The following is a 22,275-nucleotide window of genomic DNA, read 5'->3' as shown; positions in this document are numbered from 1 at the left end:
ATTTATGGATATGACACATTTCTCTTTACTTAGAACCAGTAAAGCTTGTCCTGTTGAGGAACATTAACCAGAGGAAAATCTGGACCAGCAACTCAGGAGATTAATTCTTGAACTCTGTCCTTGCCCTGTCTTTTAGAAGACAAACACACAAGGAAGGGTTGCTTGCCTACTTACATGAGCATTTTAGGAAATATGACAGAATTGACAAAGGCTTCAAACTGAGACATGATCAGCTGAGGATAGTGAGTGTGGAGTCTTCTGGCTTCAGTTGGGCAGATGTTCATTTCTATGATGGGTGCAGTCAGAGCATTTGATGTATGTTTTGGATGTTGGTTTATAAAATTTGGAGAAGTTAAGGGCCCTTGCACATTACACAGGTGTACTTCTATTATTCCATTTCAATAGCACTGATTCCATCATATAGAATCTTATGACATTTAGAGGATTCTCAGCTAGTGGCCTCTAGGGCCTCGCCAAACTATAAATGCCTAGGATTCCTTAGTATTTAACCATGGGAGTTGAAGTGGATTCATAGTGCTATAATAGTTTAATATGGGCCCTTTCTATCTTTTTGGGTACATTTCAGATTCTATTAAGACAAGGAAAGACAGAAGATATAATGATCATCAAAGAGGTTTGTTGCTTTTTAATGATCGAAACTGGGAAATGTAGAAAAGCATCATCCTAGCGCTGGAATGAGGAAAAAAGATAGCAGACGGTGGTCATGAGGCCAGCACAAGAATAGAATGGTAGCCATGGCAAGAGGTCAGTAAATGTGAGGAGGGAGTGCAGTAAAAATAAATATAACTGGGGATTGTGAGGGGAAACAGCTGGAACAACCCACTGAGCCTTTACACTGCAGTAATAGAATTCAAATAGGAACTTGATGAGGTAAGATCCTAAAGCCACTTATCATGAGGGATCAGGTTAGGCAGTCTCAGAAGGGAGTAAGAGAAAGTGCCAAATTTCTTTCAGAATACTGCTTTGACCACCATAAAAAGATCAGTGTTTGGCTCTGGCGAAACAGCAAATGTTGCCCTTGCACAAGGGGCCAGCGAGGCTGCGTCAGAAATGTGCCGAACGTTCTGGCCGCTCTGATAATACAAAAAAGGATATTATGTAGAACTGGCCATTGTCCAGCAATGGGTGAGCTAATTGAGTTGATATGAGGAGGGGAGCACCATTTGTTACATGAGGAAGGAAGCCAAACCTGCCTTTCCCTAATCCTATAAGGGGAGAAAATGCTGCCAAGTGTCCCTGCCTCATGCCTGGGCTTCGGTAGAGGGTGGACACAAGCATTACTCAAATGCTATTTTGCTATTTCTGGCTTGATTCAACAGCCCAACCATGCTGTTCAATTGGATGGTATTTTAGTTGCCCACTTATCCTAACCTGAGCAGATAGGTGGTACACACAGCAAATAGTATATTTGCCTACCTTTCATTTTTATGCTTTTTTCCTACTCAAAAATAAATGATATCTGCCCAGGAAAAAAAATGTCAGATGTGAAGCTGCCCTGGAAATGTTGTCACTGCTTTCCTCCAATTTCTTCAGCTGTACAAAAGAGTCACAATTCTTCTGTGTCAGAGCTAAACTAAGCAAGACTTTGCATGTGACCAAAGCATACCATTCATGCTCAAGAACTCTGCTTTGTGTAGAAACAAAAGAACAAAATGTGGGCTCTTGTCTTGCACTTAAAGGACTGGGTAGGAGACAGCAGCAGCTTTAGCAAAATGGGTGTAAAGTTGTGAAAGCCAAGGAATTTTCTAAGCCTGGACCGAGATTTTCAAGGATTAAAATTTAATACCCCCCTTTTTTTCCATTATGAAAAAGATGCTAGAGGAAACAAGGTGTGGGTTCTCTAAGGATTTGCCATGTTAACATTTGGATACAGTTCCCCTTGTGCAACCTGTATATTCTCTTTGTTCAGTACTCATGCCTTCTAGTGCAAAATTACTGAATTTTTATTGAATGACAAGAAGAAAATAATAATGTCCCATTTCCCATGGTTTGGTAATAATCTGGTTTTGACTTTGGGGTGGGGTGAACAGAAGATAGATGAATGTTTTAAATTGTTTTATAATTATATTGTGTGCATTTCATTATAAATAACTTAGCCAACCACATTTTGCTGTCATTGGTGGAAAATTTGCCTGTGTAAGGAGAATTGCCCCAGTTCATCAAAGCACAAAACAAAAAGTGCTTTTCATTATAAGCACAAGCGAGGCTTATTCAAATGTTCTGTGAACTGAGCTGCAGCTTTTCATTCTCAATGTTTTAGATTACTATTACTAATATAATATCCACTGGTATTACAATAATACAGCCTATTTTAAAGACTGGAATTATTTCTTACTTATAGATGAGGACAGAGATAATAGCACCACATACCTATGATAACCAATACATTCTTACGCTATGCTTCAGAAAGAAGTAACACCCTGATTTCATGTCCAAGGGTCATCAGTAGTGTATTAGAGCTTGTATTTCATCCACAGACATGCATTGAAGATCTGGGATTGGGAGGGAGTGTTGCACCTTTTCAAGATTCCCAACCTGACTATTACAGGAATGTCCATGCACTGCCCAATTGAGTTAAGACATCTCCAGGAAGCACCCTTCGTACTTCTGTTTCATGTTTATGAAACAAAATCCCTATGGCACCAGCTACTTGGGAAACACTCATGCTGAATGGAGAGAAGCAGCAGGGGTCATAAGATGGTGTATGTTTGTGTGTACAGTTGCCTGTACTCTTCCCAGAAGCATATTTTAATGTCTGCTACAGGAGCTGGCCAGAAAAGTCACGTATCAATACATAACACCCAGGACGACAGCTGTGCTGGGGCTTTTTGTAAGGTGCATGTGGGTAGGGGTGGAATCCTATTTTAAGGTATATGCCCTTTAACACCTCTAGTTTCTGTTAGATTTAAATTTTATCACTCAACTTCCTTAGCAGGTGGCTTCACGCTCCATAGAGTGGAGTAATCCCTCATTTTGAAAGTACGCACATACGCACACACTCACATAGCATATTGGACTCAATTTGAAATCTCTATATCTCTACAATCACAAACTACCTATGGATGACACTTCTGCCATTTGAAAGAGTTGGGTATAGAGTTTCAAAGAATTACTGCTAGATCCCTCTCCCAACACACAAACAGCCCCTTGTCTCAGTCATTTGCAAGATGGCCACCCCTGTGTTTGTATGTGTGTATGTATATATGTGTAAGTATGACCATAGGCGCGCACACAGTGTGATCATGTACATTTCAACAAATGAAGGACCCATTTTTCCTGCTTAACAAAAAAGAAACTAACATTTCAGTACTAATTGAGTATTTGCTTTCCAAGAAAGCCAAGAAAAACAGGAAAAAATGATTATTTGTAAGCTTATTAAACCAAACTTTAACTGTCACAGTTTCTTCCTGTTGAATAGATATTTCTCAGACTCCACTCAATTTGAACTGAGGCAGGCATCTGTCTGGTTGCAAAGCACAGAGGAAAATACCTTTTCACCTTAAGAAGAATAGAATAAAAATGCATGTGCCTTGCAAAGAAAGCTAAGGCTGGCTGCACCTATTGTCTTCACTGACACAACTTTGGTATGGCAAGAAACAGATGGAAGGGTTGGGTGGCACATTGTTCTCAAAATTAATAGACTGTGAAGTGTGAGCCATACAGATGCTGGCATAGTTAGTGCACCAATGACTGAGCAAGCCTTTTGTCTGGATCCTGCGGCTTTGTTCTAAATTGGTGCAGGACTGATGTTCAGTTGATCCATGCCACAATGCAGACTGCAAAGGCTGGTTGCACATCAGTGCATGGTAATGTTGAACCAGCCTGATGTTTTTCTGCCTACATAAAAACTGCATAAAGAAACTGCAGGTCTGAATAATCAGTGTATTTTGATGCTACAATGGCTAGACTTTATCAATTCCTGGTTTTAAAGGTTATTGTTCAACACAGCATATAAGTATGTTTAGGGGGGCATTGAGATGGAGTAAGTAAAATCTTTTTTCAAAATCATTGTTCCTGAAATTGAGAGGATTTGCTTGCTACTTGAAAGAGTGGCATTAATAAGAGGGAACTGGCAAAAATGGCAGCTGCCCTTGACAGCATTAGAAACCAAAGATATATAGCAAAGAGCATTGGCAACCTGTACATGACTTGATTGTGAACTTGGTGAGCTCTATTAATATAAACCAAGTATTAGTGTTTTAAATATTTTAAAAATATGTCACTGCATGTCTCTTTTATTTGATAATTCACTTTTATTAAAGTCAAAATTTAATGTAATACAAACATATAAAATATACATAAACAATCTCCTAAACTACACCCTAGCTATCCCTCAAAGCTGACACACAGACTTAAAACCTACTTGTGTCAAAACCATATGGGGACATTCCAAACCTTCTGAGGTTAGCTACAATCAATCACACTGTTTGCAAGCTTCCTTCTGGGCTTCAACTTCATTAAATCTGGAAAGGGGCACGGGCAAAGAGCAATGTAAACAATGCAGCACAAAGAAGACAAGGTGAAGGGGTAGGTGAAAAAATGGATATATTTGAGATATGCAGAAAAAGCTACTGCTCGCATACTATTCAAAAATAAAAATAAAATCATTAGGAGAAAAGGAAGATATCACAAGGATGGAAGAGGAAAGGATGGGATTAATAGTGATAAAAAGTGTGCAAAGGCAGATACGATGAACAAAAAATGGAAGGGAATTGGAAAGTTTGTTGCAAATGTACCTTTCTCGTGCTGAAATTGTACATCAGAATCTGGGAAGAGAATGGCAAACAAGTTAAAAGTGTGGGCAAACGATCAGAAATTAAAAATTACTTTGAAAATGGAAGTAACTATGAGATAGAACGCTTGGGCAGCAGATGTGGTAAAGAGGAAGGAAAACAATTCCAAATCTTTGTTTTTTAATAAAAATGTAATAATGAAAATACTAATGCTGGTGAGGAGTAGAATAAAAAAATAAGTAATACCCAACTCACTGAATGGTGGGCAAAAAAAGGAAGAAGGAATAACAAAGGATAGCATAAAATGCAGAGACATTTGTGAAATATGGCATTATTTACAAATGAAGAGAATCTGGCATGTGTGTGTAGGTGTGTGTGTACTACAAAAAAATTTCATGATGAAAAACATCTTAAGCACTTGAATATAAACAGTTGATTAGCACCATCATATGAAACAGAATAGTGTTTCTCAAGCAAATGAAACTACATCTTACAGTTTCAAAATGTTTATTTATTTGTATGATTAATCAGGGAAGGGAAACTCTTAGTGGTTAGATGCCAACCTATGGCTTTATTGATTTCAGTTTCAAGGGTTCCAAAGATGTCCGCTTGAACTCTTGGGATATTTTTCCTGAATAGCTGCTAGTAGCTGCGGTCTCTCAGTTGGTAAACCATGAGTGAATCCATTGGAAGTTGGTCTTGTGGAAAATTGTGGAAACCCCTTAGATGACATGTGGATGTTTTGTTTGTGTTCCTCTGGAATACATGCTTTGGCCGTACTTCAGTAGATTCAATGTTTTGTCTTGAATAGTCATTGTTGTGGCCCAGTTTTCATATGCATGTTAAGGGAATGAAGGTAATATTTCACTCGCATATACATAGGAATATACTCAAGCTACAAGAGGTTCTGACATTATGGTGAAGAAACTAGAAACATCCCTAAGGAGATGTGCTCACAAGAAAATTGACATATTAACCTTGTGTTTTGTGTGGGTTTTTCCAGAAACATACATGTGGTTACATAATAGTTTAATTATCCCTACATCTTCTAACTCAGCCTAGTAAACAGTCATTTATTTGATCAGCAATCTGGGAACATATGGTGGGGAAAATCTGTGTCTTCAGCTCAAAATCATTGGCTCATATCTGAATTCCAGAAGCAGTATTCCAAAGGGTCCATTTAAAGTCAGGAGGCACATGCTCACATGTTGCCCATTAGTGATAATTGGTCTCATTCTTCTCTGATACCTTCTTCAAAAGGGGGGCAGGGCGGTAGTAATTGAATGAATACACCATGGTTACCATAAATCAGTGGTTCTCAACCTGAGCCTCCCGAGATGTTTTGGCCTTCAACTTTGGCTGTAAACTGGCTGGTATTTCTGGGAGTTGTAGACCAAAACACCTGGAGAACCACTGCCATAAACCATAGGGATCAATATAGACTTCTTCCAGAATGACTGCGTCTTTCAAGCCAGTAACTTTGAAAAGAGAGACAGAATTATCCTACTGTCTTTCAAGGCAGTAAGCATCACTCGATATCTCTTTTTATAACTTTTTAAAAGATTTATCAGCTTTTTTCAACTGGTATCAGTGGCAAAGAATGGAAAACAATTGACATCTTATCAAGCAAATCAAATTAAAAACAGCAACCAGAACAGCAACAGCAATATTTTGTTTAGGATAAAATATTAACCAATTCCTGTTGATTATACACTAGTTTTTTTCATGTCAGGAGTGACTTGAGAAACTGCAAGTCACTTCTGGTGTGAGATAATTGGCCATATGCAAGGATGTTGCCCAGGGAACGCCTAGATGTTTTGATGTTTATACCATCTTTGTGGGTGGCTTTCTCTCATGTCCCTGCATGGAGCTGGAGCTCATAGAGGGAGTTCATCCGTACTCTCCCCGGGTTGAATTTGAACCGTCAACCTTCAGGTCAGCAACCCAACCTTCAAGTCAGCAGTTCTGCCAGCATAAGGGTTTAACCCACTATGCTATACACTAGCTGCAATATATTTTCTTCAGTGATCGAAACATTACTTTCCCTTAATGAGCATTTGAATATATAAATGATTACTAATATGAAAAATGATTGTAAAAAGTATTCTGAGAAAAAATGGGTAAGACTTGGATTTTGGACTCACCTGTACAAGAAACCTTGAAAAAAAAATATTTGGGGGGGGGGGGGGAGAGAGAAATTAGCCATTCCTTTCCTCCCTCTTCTTGCTGACTTGACTAACAGCTTAAATTGTATCAGTATTGTAGGATGAGATTTGTATTTTTATTCACAGATCTATGAAGCGTCCTAGCAACAAATAATATTAGATGTCCTAGAACAGTGGTGTCAAACTTGTGGCCCTCCAATTATTTTGGACTTCAGCTCCCAGAATTCCTGGCCATTAGACAAGCAGACTAGGGCTTCTGGGAGTTGGAGGCCTAAACATCTGGAGGGCCACATGTTTGATACTTCTTTCCTAGCAGCTCACCCTTTGATTTCAATATTCTATTTGTACAATGTCATTGTTGTATGCAAAGACATATGTTATTCCATCAGATGAACAAGCTGACTGAGATAACCAATATTCTTAACTCTATATATTAAAAAAAGATAATTTATTACTGCTTATATTACAGATGTGGAGCTCCTATTCTTTGCCTTTTATCAGTCAACATGCCTTGCCTTGCAGGCATGTTACCCTTCCGTTTTCAAGCTCGCTTTGTTAACTCTAAGAGTAGGAATGCTCTCCATCATCCAAATTAAATTTGATGACTTAAGGTTATAGGTAGTAAATCTGAATTCAGCATAAAATGTGAGATTTTCTAATAAAAATTTGCAGACTGTGAAAAGCACTAGGTGGGTGGGCATATTCACAGTTGGTGAATTGTATATTGTCCTCATTTAATATAGCAGGAAACTAATTCCTTCACTTCTGCCACTTAAGTGTTACTAAATATGAAGGACATTTTTCTTCTTTACACATTTTTAAATCAAGCCCATCTCTCTTGCTATTTATGTGAAATTTCTAAATAGAGCAACACATTGAGCTTTATTAAATGCAGAATTACTCCCATTCAGAGAGATGTTGATCTGAAATCTCATCTCTGCTATAAATTCTCTTAATTGCCATAAGCAAAACCTTCTCATGAAATTAAGTAATATATTGTTATGTTCATATTTTTTGTGTACATTGCAGTCTCAATAATATAAGGATGATAATGTGAATTGCCAGATACTTTTGTTTTCTGTGCTAGGGAACATGAAGTAGCATGTATTGTTTTTAGCTTTCCATTTTCCTTTCCAAGTTCCTTCCCAGTTTCTGTGTAGTGACAGTGAGAAGGAGGGAACAAAATTGTTTCAAGGCGTTATCTATTCTAAAGATGGGGTAATCCAACCACAATTTACATGATTAGGTGTTAGACAAGATTATAATGTGTGCATATGAACCTCCAAAGAGTTTGTGATAAATTCAACTTAGAGCTAAGCATACCATCAGAAGCCTTTCTTGCAGATTTAAAAGTCAGCATGCAATATTGTAAATTGTTTCTAATACGATCAAGAGTGGCAACTGATTTACTTTGTACATGGACCTTAACTGCCATGATTCAATGGTACAGAATCTAGAGATATGTAGTTTGGTGAGACACCAGCATGTTTTGGCAGAGAAGGCTAAAGCTCTTGCAATACTACAACTACCAAGAATCTAGGCTGTTGAGCCATGGCAGTTAAAGTGGTATCAAACTGCATTAATTGTAGATGCATCCAGATATCTGCAGAATGGCCTGAGATCAGATTCCTTATGTGACACTCAAGGCTTGTGAGCCGAATCCGGCCCACCATGTCATTTGATGTGGCCCACCAGATGCTGTAATATAACTCCTGTATTCTTCATCATTAGACACCATGACTAGAGCTGATGGGAGTTGTGATACAATAATATCTGGAAGGCTGTCATTTGTTCTGTTTAATCAGGATATTGGGATCTGAATTTAGATACAAGGCTTGTGGATGTGATGTCTGACTTTAAAATGTTCTTTAACCTTTCCCCAACTTCAGAGCCACAAGTGCTGTTGGATTGCAATTCCCATTATCCGTAGTCCACATAGTGGATAATCAAAAGTGATGAGAGTTGTCATTCAATAACATCTGGGAAGCAAATTGGGTAAAAACTACAGAGCACTGACCATTATGTTAAAAAAAATATAGTTGGCCCTCTATATCCATGAATTTTCCATCCATAGATTCAAAGGCCCTTGAAGGCAACCATAAGGCTGATGTTGCCCTTAATGAAATGAGTCTGACAACTCTGCCTTAATGTTTCCGAGATTCTTCGCATAGTTTAAACAGGGAGATTGAATTGTGAATAGTATGATTACAAAAAAATGGGGCTTGTGCCAAAACTAATTTCTTTTCTTTCTCTGCTAAAACCTAGGTGAGTAGGTGCTGCCTCGAGAGGTCTTAATCTTTTGTAGCGTATTTCTTATGCTATGGTTTTAAAAGAATCAGATACCCAGACTGCTTCTCATATTAGATCCTTGTTCTTATCAAATTGTTTTCATGTAGGGTAGACCACTGTCTCAACCAGTTACAATATTTGCTAGTATTAGCTAGTCTAAATATTCCCACAAAGTTTGTACAGCTTTGGCTGGCCTCAGGATTCCAAATAGGGCCAAAAGCAAACTCCTTATCCCAAAGCTTCAGCCAGACTTGCTGCCAGAGAAAGCCGAAGAAATCTGAGAGCTCTTTCCACCCACACCATCCCACATACAATTCACTCCCTCGCTTAATTCCACTCATGCCAAGAGAATACCACTCCCAGGCCATATAGCCTGACAAATAAAAGAGCCATGCTTGTACAAGCCTAGGACCTGCTGCTTATATTGTTTTGCTAGAAGGTCAGTTAACATACAATAATAGCAAAGACAGCACCATTGCCATTCGTGTCAAGAAACCTGCTCATGGCTTTGGTGGTATCAAATTAAACTACAATTTTATTAATATGAATACTATGCTTCTTAATGAGAAAAAGAAATAAGAGATGCCAAGACTACACCCATACATAAGAGCTGGTGCACTTATGCCCTACTTCCGATGGACTCACCACTAGCCCTTTTGTAACCGCCCTTAACTTTGTTCCTCTTCACATGTCCACTTCCTCACCATCCCTCCTTGTTTTGCTCCCATTTCTTGTCCCTCATTCATCTACACCTTTCCAATCCCATCTCTATATGTTTGCCACTTGTTCCCTGAAAGGGGTGTCTAAATTTCAGATGAAAAGAGGTTAACTTTGCATGGAAATCCATTATTCCAGTGGGACTTGGTTGAAAATCATTTTATGTCTGCTTTACTCTGTGTCCTTTGAATTGATTTCATGCATAGATCTTATGTCAGCTCATGCCCAACTAGCCCATAAACAAGGGCTAGTTGGGTCAGGACATGTGCTAAGCATAATTTAAGCTTCCCATGGAGAATCCTCACTGGGATTAAAAGCCCCTGCATACTTCCTAGAATGCTTACCCACAAAATAGGCAGTAAGTCTGCTACCAATCCTGGAAAAAGAGATAATGCTAATTTTCCATCCTGCTTAATAATAATGATAAATGGTGTTTGTTGGGGGACAGGTAGTTCTAAATATTTAACGTCACTTATTAAGAAAGGATGGCTGTGTTCATTTAAGAAAGTTATGAGAGGAATTGTGTCTTAGGGTATGTGCTTTGTTTATGTTGTGCCAGCTTCAATTTGTGACATTTCCAATTGAAGATCTCATGCAAACCAAACTTCACAATAGCACACACATGTGTTTAAGCATGACTGTACAGTATTTGAACCATGCAGAAAGAGATGGGAGGGTTTTTAAAAGTGGAATGCAGGTTACAATAGACTTGTACAGTCACAGTTTACATGTCCCCAATCTGTACCCTCCCCCCCCCAACACACTCATGCCTTCCTTCCAAGTTGAACTCCAATACCAGCAATTTGCTTCACAAATAAGTATTTTGCAGAAGGACGAACATAAGCAGGGCAAGGAAAGGACTTTTTATATTACTTTCACAGACAGAACGCCACCAAATAAGGTTCAACACAGTTTATTAAAGTTACAGAACCAAAAATGCCCGTAAGAAACAAAGGGCTAGGCAAACACTTGCCTTCAATGTGAAAAGATACAAAAAGACTCCGCTGATACTAAAAACGGTTCAAAAGATAAACCGGATTAAACAGGAGTTTAATCCGGGTTAAATCAAAAATGCTTACTTCAGCCTGGCACTTTAAACAAACAAAAGTTGGTAAACAAAGATTCAATGAAACACAAATAACTGGCAGCAGATTCCTCTCTGCTACTCAAAAGCTACGATTGAGTAACTAAGTTGTTACTCCTCCGTGCAACGAGCGAACTCCGGGTCCAGACACATCAATCAGGGTAGCAGCGGTCAACAGGGTCCCAATCCGGTCCAAGGTCGAAAGCCAGGTACAGACGTCTTTAGTTCACCAGTTCCACCGATAGCCACAGAAGGGATAGTCCGAGGTCGTAGTCAGTCAGTCAGTCCAGCGTCAATCCAGAGTAGACAATTAATGTCCGTCAAAAAGACGACGGAGGTCCAAGCTATCAAGATTAAACACAGGTTGGACAGCAAAAGCCCACACAGTTCCTCCCGCCGTCTATGCCCAGTGTCCTTGGTAACTTACGTATTCAGCAAACGAATCACACCCGTCTTCAGGAATTTCCCCAACAAGAGCCCAAGCGTTCGTCCAGATTACCTTGCCCAACGCAATTAACCATTGATTCTAAACCCCATTTTATGCCAGTTCATAACTCCTCATCACTATCAGCTGCTATCCTAATTCCAGGTGCCTCATCATCATCATCCTCATCAGAGCTAAAACACCTTTGACTACGCCCCACAGCATCCCCAGCTGTGGATCCCGTTCCATCCCTCCAGCCCGTCCACGGGTCCGATCCTGCAACCCGCCAGTCGCCTCCCATGCTATCATTGCCGGTGACACCCAAATCCTCCCTCACACGAGTCCATTCCATGTCATCCTCCTCTGAGCTAACCATCTCTTCCTCCATTCCCTCGGTAAAACCCTCAAAGGAGTCTTCGTCTGTTGGTTCTGCAAATAAGTCCCGGAGCCGTTTCCTTTCGCGCTCCTCAAGAGAGTCTGACTCTCGAGGAGTCTTACGACCTCGTCTCCCAGTATCGGAGCCATAAGGCTCAACCATAACAATTACCATTTGTATGCATCTGTTTTGTGGTTTAACTCCCCAGCAATTTTGGGACAGATCTATATATCCAGAGATGTATCCAGCTCTGTCACAACTGATGTGAACCTTAGGTTTACAAAGCCTCTCTATGTTAGAATAACTAGCTCTCTCTCTGCCTTTGACTTTACAGATACTTTGCCCTGACCACCCTACATGATCAGCAATAAGTGACTGTGAAAGGTGTTGTCCAAAAGATCTGGAGGCTCATATATTCCTCCCACACACACATACACATTCTAGGTGGATCCACGAACTCACTTCATATAACAATTTCATGTGTTCATATGATAACAGCATATTTCCCCATTTGTATACAGTGGGACTGCTTCTAGTATTTCCAGATGTTTGCTTTTTCGTTCCTAAATTATTCTCCATTCTCATCCCCCTCTTCAGTTCTTTCAATCCAGAATGGAAGGGAGAATTACACACATGCCTCTCAATCCTATGATTTATGCTTCCTGGTGCAATTGATGCAGTTGTTGGGAGGGAGGGCGGAGGAAGATAAGAGTAACCAGAGCTCATGTGCACCTGTGCTAATCTTGTTTCATTCATTCTTATTTAATATCCTGATTGAGTGGGTGATGTCATGCTACAAAGAGCCATAGAGGAGGCGGTATTGTAAGGCATATTAACTCTTCATACCCCAAACGGACAAGTCTTTCTGAATTTTTTTGTGTCTGTGTTCCTATTGTGTGCATTTGAGGTAATCTTATTCAGCAAAAATAATAAGCATATCCTATTTTTTTATTGGTAAGTAGCCATTTCTGTAAGAAAACAAAAAAAATCTTGTCAAGGTGTAGCTCAGAATTATTCATTTACTTTTCTCAAGGCAAGGCTATCTAAAAAAAAAAATCACAAGTAAAGCTTTATCATGTAGCTTTACTTCCTACTGAGAGAAACCAGCAAGAGTACTCCATATAAAATGTGACCTTTACAATGTGCCTAGCATGGGTTCCAGGGGATGCCAGACCCTTTGTAAAAAGACTATTGCCAAATTGATTTAGAAGCAACTTTTCCACTTAATATTGGAGCAATTTCCACTTCGGTTATATCAGTGCAATACGTTAGGACAGCAAACCTTTCAGATTCTTCCTATTAAACTGAGAATTAAAGAAGTCACATTTTCTCTCTACTCGGTTTTTGGGCGAACTGATTGGAATACAGCTAAGCCTGAAGCTGCACACTGGAATAGGATTATCGTGATTACAGATGCTGCTTGCTCTGTTGTGTTCTGCAACATATTGACTATGAAGAAATCCCTCTGAGGTCTGCTCAGAAATAAAATCCTGCCATCTCTTTCCAAATACCTCGGCCAGCCACCCAGTGTAAGGCCTCACTTTTCTAATTAGTGCTGTACATGGGACTGCTTAAGCAGCCAGCCACTCAGGCATGAAATAGAAAAGAGCTCTGTGTACATGAGTGGGAGCCCCAATGAAAGAGAATGCGAGGAGGGGAGGGAGAGGCAGAGAGAGGCGCTTCTGAAATGCTGCATGACTCTGACGTAGGTCTGTTTCAAGTACAAAGGCCTGCAGCAATGTTTGCAGTGATTCAGCTAGAGATTACAGATGGTGGATTAAGAGATGAGATCTACCAGTAACAGATGCCACTGAAGAATCTTGGGCGAGAGTCCCTCGGCCCATGATTCCCAGTCTTTCATATCTGAAGCACCACTAGTTATGCTATCCAAGAACTTGGATATGTAATAGTATCAAACAGTCCTCTTTTCCCTAAGAACAAATACTCTGTTTGTTCCATTCTACAACTCACTTTTTTCTAAAGAAACATTTCTAAAAATAGGTTGTGTCTTAGAATCACAGGTGTTTTTCATTTAGTATTTCTGTTGGTAATGACTGTACTGAAATTAGGTTGCATCTTACAATTGATGGAGTCTTACAATTGAAGAAATACAGTATATAGTTATTTATTTGCAATAAGTTTACAGTTGGAATGCTAGAAGATACAAAAGATGAATTATACTAGTAGCTGAAAAACAGGCATTGGCACATCAATGATGCTCACCGGTGGGTAGCAAGAGATGGGGACTAGTAGAAACAACAAGTATCCAAAGTGACTTCCATTTTGTCAAAATGTCAAGATAGAGTCTGTAGGACAATGACATGGGGGTCAAAAGGGAGCAAATTCTTCATAATTATTAGGAAATTCTACACAGGTGGTATCTCTACCCCTGGTTGGGAATCATTACCCTAGGCAAGTATTTTTCGAGTGGAACTGACCAGGAGTTTGTTAATTAGAAGTCTTTACGAAGACAACTTTGCTTCCTCAAAAAACTGCTACAAATCTTTCCTCTGCAGCTGCAAGAAAACATTTGGTGTGCTCTAGGTCAACCCATTCAGACAACATTTGTACAGTTAATTTTTAAAATGCAGTTATTGTCCCTAGGCTTCCTAGATTCTCTGACTTTCATTTAACTCCAAAGAAGCCATTTCTGTACTAAACCAGTTTCTACTAATGGATTAGACAAGAGTGACCAAGTTGAAATCCAATCTAGACAAGACAGGTATGTTCTGGCCAGAGTGAGACAGATTAGGGAATAAACCTTCAGCTATAGTGAATGCATCAGGGTGTACCCTGGATCTGGATGCCCATATTTTATTGGTGACCAGGAATGTGTCCATACAGTTAAAACTAGTGCACCAACTGCACTCATTCCTTGAGAAGAAAGAACTGTGGTACAATATGTGCCTTGATTTGTATACCCTTTGGATTACTGGAACACACTGTATGTGGGGCTACCTTTGGAAATTTCAGCAGGTCTGAAGTCAGGCTGCTGCCTGGTGCTGATTGTTGGGATCATGTCATCCTCCCTATTTGAAACAGCTTTATTAGCTACTGGTCCCTTTCTGGGCAGAATTTAAAGTGCTGATTATGACTAGCTTGTCTCCAGATCATCTAGAAGACCATATACTACTAAATGAGTTGGCCTGAGTTTACAAACCTTGGGGAGGGCTCTCTGTTGGTTCCAGCAGCACCTTTGATGAGGACATGTAAGAGAACCTTCTCTCTGGCTGCTCAAGGCTGTGGCGCTCCCTTCTACAGGAAATCTTGTTGATTTTCTCCAGCTGCTAGAATTTCTATTGCTAGAATTAATTACTTCTCAACTATGTTTCAGATCTAGAACCCGTTCTTTGTCCAAACAAGCATTTAGAAACCAACTTACTAATTGTTTTCAGTCTCCTGACTCCTCAGCTGAAGAACCTACTTCATGATTTTACATACAGTAACACCAAGGCCCAGCATACCCAGACAGCCCCCCAAATGAATTGACAGTGTACCCCTTAAAGTGAATTTTCTGTGAGATAGAAAATGGTGTGGGGTGGGGGCAGATGCTCTGAGGCTTTCACTGGATCCAAGTTGGGTTCCTTGGCAAACATATCAACATAGCAATGGCTCCTAAAGGTCAGCTTTTAAAAAACTGCTGTTGTAGGCAACCATCTTTCCTTCTAAACCAGGGCATAACAACAGTGGCAACTGCTAGGCATGCTGTTTCTCAGATAACCAGCCTTTCTCACGTGTGGCTGCCAGAATTCCCCAGTGGCTATTTATAAAAGGGGAGTAAAATTATCCTTTAGACTCCTGGCCAAATTCCAGTGCAGGTAATTTATTTTCTGTCTTCCTAGAGTTACACACAACACATGTACATGCACACACATTGGCTTCTTCCCCACCCCTTGCAGTTTCAGTGTATCTTGTTTAGCGTTGCGTGTTTATATATATTACTTCTCTCTTCACTAAGATACTTAGTTGCCTTGGAATGAGTTTAAAATCTGTAACATGCTAATCAACAATCCCTAAAACATTAAAGAGTATTGGGGAAAGTAATTTATTCCACTGAAGAAGCCTTAAGGATTATAGTTAGCCATGTAGGCTCACTAACAGATTGGAATCAGTGGACGACAAAAAGTCAATCCTGAGAAATATGTACAATAATAGGAAAATAAGTGGGTAAAAGTAAATCCAGGTTCTGTTTGCTATTAAGCGAGAGCTGAAAGAATGAAGCACTTACTGGGTATTATTAATGGCCTGATTCATTAATCTCAGATTTAAAATGTGAATTTTTATGAGCACATTAGAGTGTGCAATTTGCCGTTCAGTGCTGATGACAGCATTGCTGTAGGCGTCACATGTCTCCTGATTGAGGCAACATGTTTGTTTTCACAAAGTATAAATTATTTGTCTTTCTTGTTTGCTCCAGATCATTTTTTACTTTCTACAAAATACTTACCTCCTCTGAGCAAGTTCATAGAATCATAGAGTTGGAAGAGACCACATGGGCCATCTCGTCCAACACCCTGCCATGCAGGAAAAGCACAATCAAAGCACACCGGATGGTTGAAATGCATGGCTGGATAGCATTCTTCTCAGTGTAGATCAGTGGTTGTCAACCTAGAGTCCCCAGATGTTTTTGGCCTACAACTCCCAAAAACCCCAGTTTACCAGCTGTTAGGATTTCTGGGAGTTGAAGGCCAAAAACATCTGGGGACTCCAGGTTGAGAACCACTGGTGTAGATGATTGAAGAGTTCTGTGCACCTCAAAAGCTACCTTGCTGTTTTGTTTTTAGTTAGTCTTAATAAACACAATGCATTGTGAACCATAATCTAATACAGCAGAGATCCTATTTCTGTTGCACTACAAAACAGTCCTGATGACTGGCAGTGATGCATGGGGCTGATGGGCACTGGAGCCCAACACCACTGAAGGGGTACTCTAAATCTCTGCAATGCAAATACTATACAAAAAGTTTTTTCACACGTCAAGAATGTGGAAAGAATGGCAGCATTGTAAGAAAGGAGGAATAGGGTCTTGGTTGAAAGGAGGTTGGGTATGACAAGGCAAGGAAGAAGGGTTTAAAAGAACAGTATGGCAGTCATGATCGTAATAGAGTAAGAAGGAAACTTTGTAGACTCTAAACACACCTCACAGACAGATGCATTATTCAGTTGACACTCCACATTTGCGTGTTTGACTTTTGCAGATTTGATTATTCACAGATTTGCATTAAATGCTCTTACTAGGAATCTCAACATTTTCCAGTGTGACTCTATGATCAACTTAGACATTGACAATAGAATTATGCTGGAGGGCCTAGACATTTTTTTACTCTCAGATTTAAAAATATTATTTTTAATTTGCAAGGTTTTGTTTTTTACTGTTGCTCAGACTTACTTCTTCCCATTTTTCCCTCCAGGGGGGTTTGCCGCCTTCTCATCTTGCTTCCCAGAACTGTGTGAAGGGAAGCCCGCTGCAATCCTGCCAATGAGTATCTCCCAGCCATGCATGCCAGTGGCCAATGTTGGCCCAACACGCATCTTGCCTCACCTCTATCTCGGATCCCAGAAAGACGTCTTAAATAAGGTCAGTCTGACAGCAAGAGAAGCATTTGCCTTGTAGAACCATTAAGAGTTCTAGAAACTGGGTGGGAAAGTGCTTCCATTAACAGTATAGAAAAAAAATAGGGACAGTGTTGCCTTCTGGGAGCATTTTGCAGATGGGCAAAGATGCGATATACGAATTTCTTCTGAAGGGTTAAGGACATTAGCAGCATCAAGACAGCAAAGTTGAACCTGGGAGATTTGAAAAGAGAGACAGATGTTTATTGCCAAGATCCATTGAGAGCCAAGCTAAAGAATAACACTGACTTTAGCTCTTCCATGTCAAGCCTCGGAGCCAGATTATGAGGTATTGGTTTGGCATTCAGTTTTGACTAATGCTGAATTGAGGTACAAGACAACATAGACCCTGCAGCCCACATCTGCAACCAAAGAGCCCTTTGAGGCAGCTCTGAAATGGACAAAGATGTACATTGGGAGCAGGAGAGGAAGGGAACAGGCAGTGTCCTTTCAAAAGGAGCCAGAATGCCTGAACCATGATATCACTTCAAGGAAATGATTTCTACTTGAAGGAAAAAGAAAACCTAATAAAATTAAAGAAGGAAACCATAGTTGTTGTTAAAATACCACTGGGCATATATCCCGGACAGAAGGGAGCCAGTTGGGCGGTCTTGTCCCAGGGGAGGGTTAAGTGGAAGGATCTAAACTAAAAGCACAGAAAGGAGAGTAGGAAACATTTTATGCAGGGAGTAGAAGTAAATGAGGGAGAAAAATGCCAGGAATGTGAGCTTGGCTTCTTGCTCTTAGGGACTGAGGTTAGGGTCGGCTCATAATATGAACTCAGAAGAGGAACCATAGTGTTGGGTTTCACTACTTGAAAATAGGAGGGAGGTAATAGGAGATGGAGCCCAGAGACTTTTGTGTAAGGCTGCCTCTTTAGAAATTTAGCATACAGCAAGCATCTGTGCAGTACTGCATCTTTGCTTCCTCATGGAAGCCTTACATTTTTCCATTGGGCAAAAACCACGAATTCCTCCAGCTTTTCTTTCTTAGACAACCCTGCCAAGCTGTCATCTAATATACTGCACCTCTATATGACAGCACAGCCGTAAATTGCAGAGTGAGCAGCACTGTAGAGGGAGAAAGGGGAGAGATGGAGCCAAGCCTCTGGAAGAGTGAATGAAAAGGTTCTGTACTGGACTAACTTGCATTGCTTGTCTCACTCTTGCCCAGGACCTGATGACCCAGAATGGGATAAGCTATGTCCTCAATGCCAGCAATTCCTGTCCCAAGCCAGATTTCATCTGTGACAGTCACTTCATGCGCATTCCGGTTAATGACAATTACTGTGAGAAGCTTCTTCCCTGGTTGGACAAATCCATTGAGTTCATTGGTAAGGCTGCTAACCAGCTACTGAGGGCTTTTTCTTTCCTCTGGACTATGCTTTTTGTGGTGTTGCTACAGAAGCCTCCTAGATAATTATCACTGATCTATTCACTCTCTCCGCCCTACCACAGCATACTTCTGTTTTGTTCCTGACATTATTTTGCATTTACTGTGTACAAAATATCCAGTCTGTCCTTCAAAGCTTTACCTTCTCCCATAGTACAAAACAAGTTTCTTGGTGGTGAATTCTCCAGATACAAGAACTCTCAAGATTCACTGACATGGGACATTCATGCTGTTCCATGTAGAAACATCTTGATTTATCTGGCTGCTTTTGTTTATTAAAAACAATCATGCTTTCACTTAACACCAAATGTTATTGGTGAAACTTCTAGAGGCACTCTGGGCCTGTCTAGCCTGCCTTGAAAAAATTATATGGCTCAAGGAAACTATGCCTGCAGAGTGTTGTTGATTGCTTTCAAGTTATTTCTGATTAATGGTGAAGTTATCGTGACATTTTCTTAGCTAGATATGTTGAAAGTGGGATTACCCTTGTTTTCCCTCTGAGGGTGAGAGAGTGTGACTTGCCCAAGGGGTTTCCATGGCCAAACAGAGATTTGAGCCTTGGTCTCTCAGGCTGGATTACACTGCCATATAAAATCCATATTTTCTGCCTTGAACTGGATTGTATTGCAGTTTAGACTCATATAATCCAGTTCAAAGCAGATAATGTGAATTATCTGATTTGATAATCTAGATCAGGGGTCCCCAAACTAAGACCCGGGGGCCACATGCAGCCCATTGAAGCCATTTATCTGGGGGCCCCCTGGCGACGGCTCCCTCCTCCTCCTCCATCAAGGAAGGCACGTGCAGCCTGGTGCGTGCCTTCCAAAGCTTTGCTTGTTTATAATGGTATTTTAATTATTATTTAATTAATTGTTAATTATTAACGGTTGCTTTGCTCGTGCTTTTGGTGCACAAAGGCAGAAGGGGGTTGGACTAAATGGCCCAAGGGGTCTCTTCCAACCCTCTTTATTATTTTTAATTATGATTATTATTATTAACATTAAGGCAGTATTTTTTCCCATTTTGTTTTGTTTTTACTTCAAAATATGATATGTGCAGTGTGCATGGGAATTTGTTCATAATTTTTTTTAAAAAACTATAATCTGGCCCTCCAACGGGCTGAGGGACTGTGAACTGGCCCCCTGTTTTAAAAGTTTGGGGACCCCTGATCTAGATTATATGACAGTGTACAGATTCCTAGACCAACACTCAAACTACTTCATCACACAGTCTCTTTATGCTGGTTTGTGGAATTAGAGTCATTCATTTAATCTGACCTTTCATTTGCAATCATTATGGGAAAAGAAACAGCTAATATTTTTTATCATGTAGAACAGAAATACCTGGAAATCCATGACATTTGTGAAATCTTTCAGGATTGCCCATACATAGACAATAAATAATGCACTTTCCCTTTTAATTAATCTAGACTGTGTAGAACTTTTACAGATGGAAGCCCATATGAAAGGAAACCTATGCTTTTCTGCTTGCCTGTGTTGCATTGGTTCTGTTGCCAAGCAGGAGACTTGCATTTATAGTGTTCCCACATGGCAAGTTGTTCCAAAAATAATTTCTTAAGTGCCACACATAGAATTTGACCACAATTTGCATTTATTTCAGGGACCAAAGATAATTTAAAATCTTGCTTTCATGTTGTAGATTAGAAATTAGAGAACTGGTAGCCCTCCACAATGTGTTCAGCTAGCTACAGACCTGTCAAAGAGCCAGTGGTTTGAGTTTTGAGTTTCTATTGACCAAGTTTTCCATAGAAAGCCACTGGTGATCTTGGGCAAGGCACATTCTATCTGCCTGAAAGAAAAGCAAAGGAACATATCCTCTGGACAAGTCTTGCCAAGAAAACCTGTGATAGGTCTGCTTTAAGGTCACCATAAATTGAAAGAGACCTAAAGTCACACAGAAACAACGCTAATCCTGTCATTATGGTTGAGGGGATTCAAATGGTAATCCAGCAACTTCAAGAAGGACAAAAGTTGCCCACTACATCATGAATTAAAAACAGAATAACAAGGTAACTAAACCTGCAGAGGGTTGGACTGGATGTCCCTTCTGGTCTCTTCCAGTTCTATGATAATATGATTCTTCTTTGATCTAAATCCTAATGCTAATTCCAACTAGATTGGACTCAGTGAATCAGTGGGATTTGCCTACATATTGGTTCACCATTTGACATTGTGACACACTCAAACTGTGAGTAGGGAATAGGATCCAAGCTAATGTAAGCTGTAGATCACTTTGAAAGTGCTTTGTGGGGTGGAAAGGTATACTGGTGGTACTACTTTTCCTCCCTCCTCCTAATCCTGGTTTCTACCAGCTGTCCCCTAGCCACATGTATTGGTTAGCTTGGTTGGAGTAAATATATTTCTTTTAATACAGTACAGATTGAGTATCACTTATCCCAAACACTCTGGACACAAGTATTTGGATTTTGGAATACCTGTATTTGTATATAGGTAGATAGTCAAATATCTCAGAGATCGGGCTCATGTCTAAACACAAAATGTATGTATGTTTCATATCCACCTTAAAAACATAGCCTGTTTTTAACAATTTTGTTAATGACACCAAGAGTATGTACATTGAACCACCTGAAGCCACAAATGTTACTATCTCAGCCAGCCATGTGGACAATTTTGGAGTATTTTGCATTTAAGAATTCCAGATAAGGGGTGTTCAACCTGTACTTCCTTTTTCTGTTGTTTAAGAAAAGTAATTCTTCATAATTATTTCCGAAGGTGTTGGTCTATAACAGCAACACCATCAAATAAGTTTGTAGCATATTAAAACCTCACAGATTTATTACAACATGAGCTTTCAAGAAATAATCTTTAGTCCACAAATCTTGTAATAATTTTTTTAGTTTTTAAGATTCCAAGGAGCCCTCCAATTGCTCAAAATATCTGAGTGTGTAGAATTTTGGAAGATTACTCATGGCTGTCTTTCTCTGTTGCAGACAAGGCTAAGGTATCTAGCTGCCAGGTGATTGTGCACTGCTTGGCAGGAATCTCCCGGTCAGCCACCATTGCCATTGCATACATTATGAAGACTATGGGCATGTCTTCAGATGATGCCTACAGGTAAGTTTTTCAGGAAGAGATTGCTGATCTGTCCCCTCCTTGAAGGGAATTTACTTGGGTTATGCATGTAGACAGGTTTTGTTTTTGAAGTCCTTGAGGAAGGCCTTTTTTTCTTTAATAATGCACATGAAGAATATTATATGATGATCACATGAAAATCACTGCACCCAAGCATTTGCTCAGATATATGAACTGAGATATATCACCAAGCAAGGAACATTTTGCGGAACCTGAAAATGACTCCCATTTCTTAGATTAAGAAGCTAACTTGCATAATGGAGTTTTACATAAATGTCACCTGCAGTTTTGCTCCTGGCTTGTGGCCAGCTGGCCCCTATGCATCTGTTTTTAGATGCAGGACTAGAT

General features: G+C 39.9%; 1 protein-coding gene across 2 annotated transcripts in view; it reads left to right on the top strand.

Annotated features, from left to right (window-relative positions):
* The window catches only part of dusp8 (dual specificity phosphatase 8), a 114,872-nt gene that overhangs the window by 81,682 nt on the left and 10,915 nt on the right, over positions 1-22,275 (top strand). For both annotated transcript variants that reach the window (XM_003214826.4, XM_008108119.3), the window contains 3 exons: positions 17,221-17,387; positions 18,596-18,755; positions 21,786-21,909. In XM_003214826.4, coding sequence (XP_003214874.2) covers positions 17,221-17,387; positions 18,596-18,755; positions 21,786-21,909 — 451 coding nt within the window. The remainder of the gene's footprint in view (positions 1-17,220; positions 17,388-18,595; positions 18,756-21,785; positions 21,910-22,275) is intronic.

This window comes from Anolis carolinensis, chromosome 1 (genome assembly GCF_035594765.1).
Source record: "Anolis carolinensis isolate JA03-04 chromosome 1, rAnoCar3.1.pri, whole genome shotgun sequence".
In the NCBI taxonomy this organism is placed as follows: Eukaryota; Metazoa; Chordata; class Lepidosauria; order Squamata; family Dactyloidae; genus Anolis; species Anolis carolinensis.
Note: the sequence above shows the minus strand (reverse complement) of the source record. Positions and strands in the feature narration are given on the sequence as shown.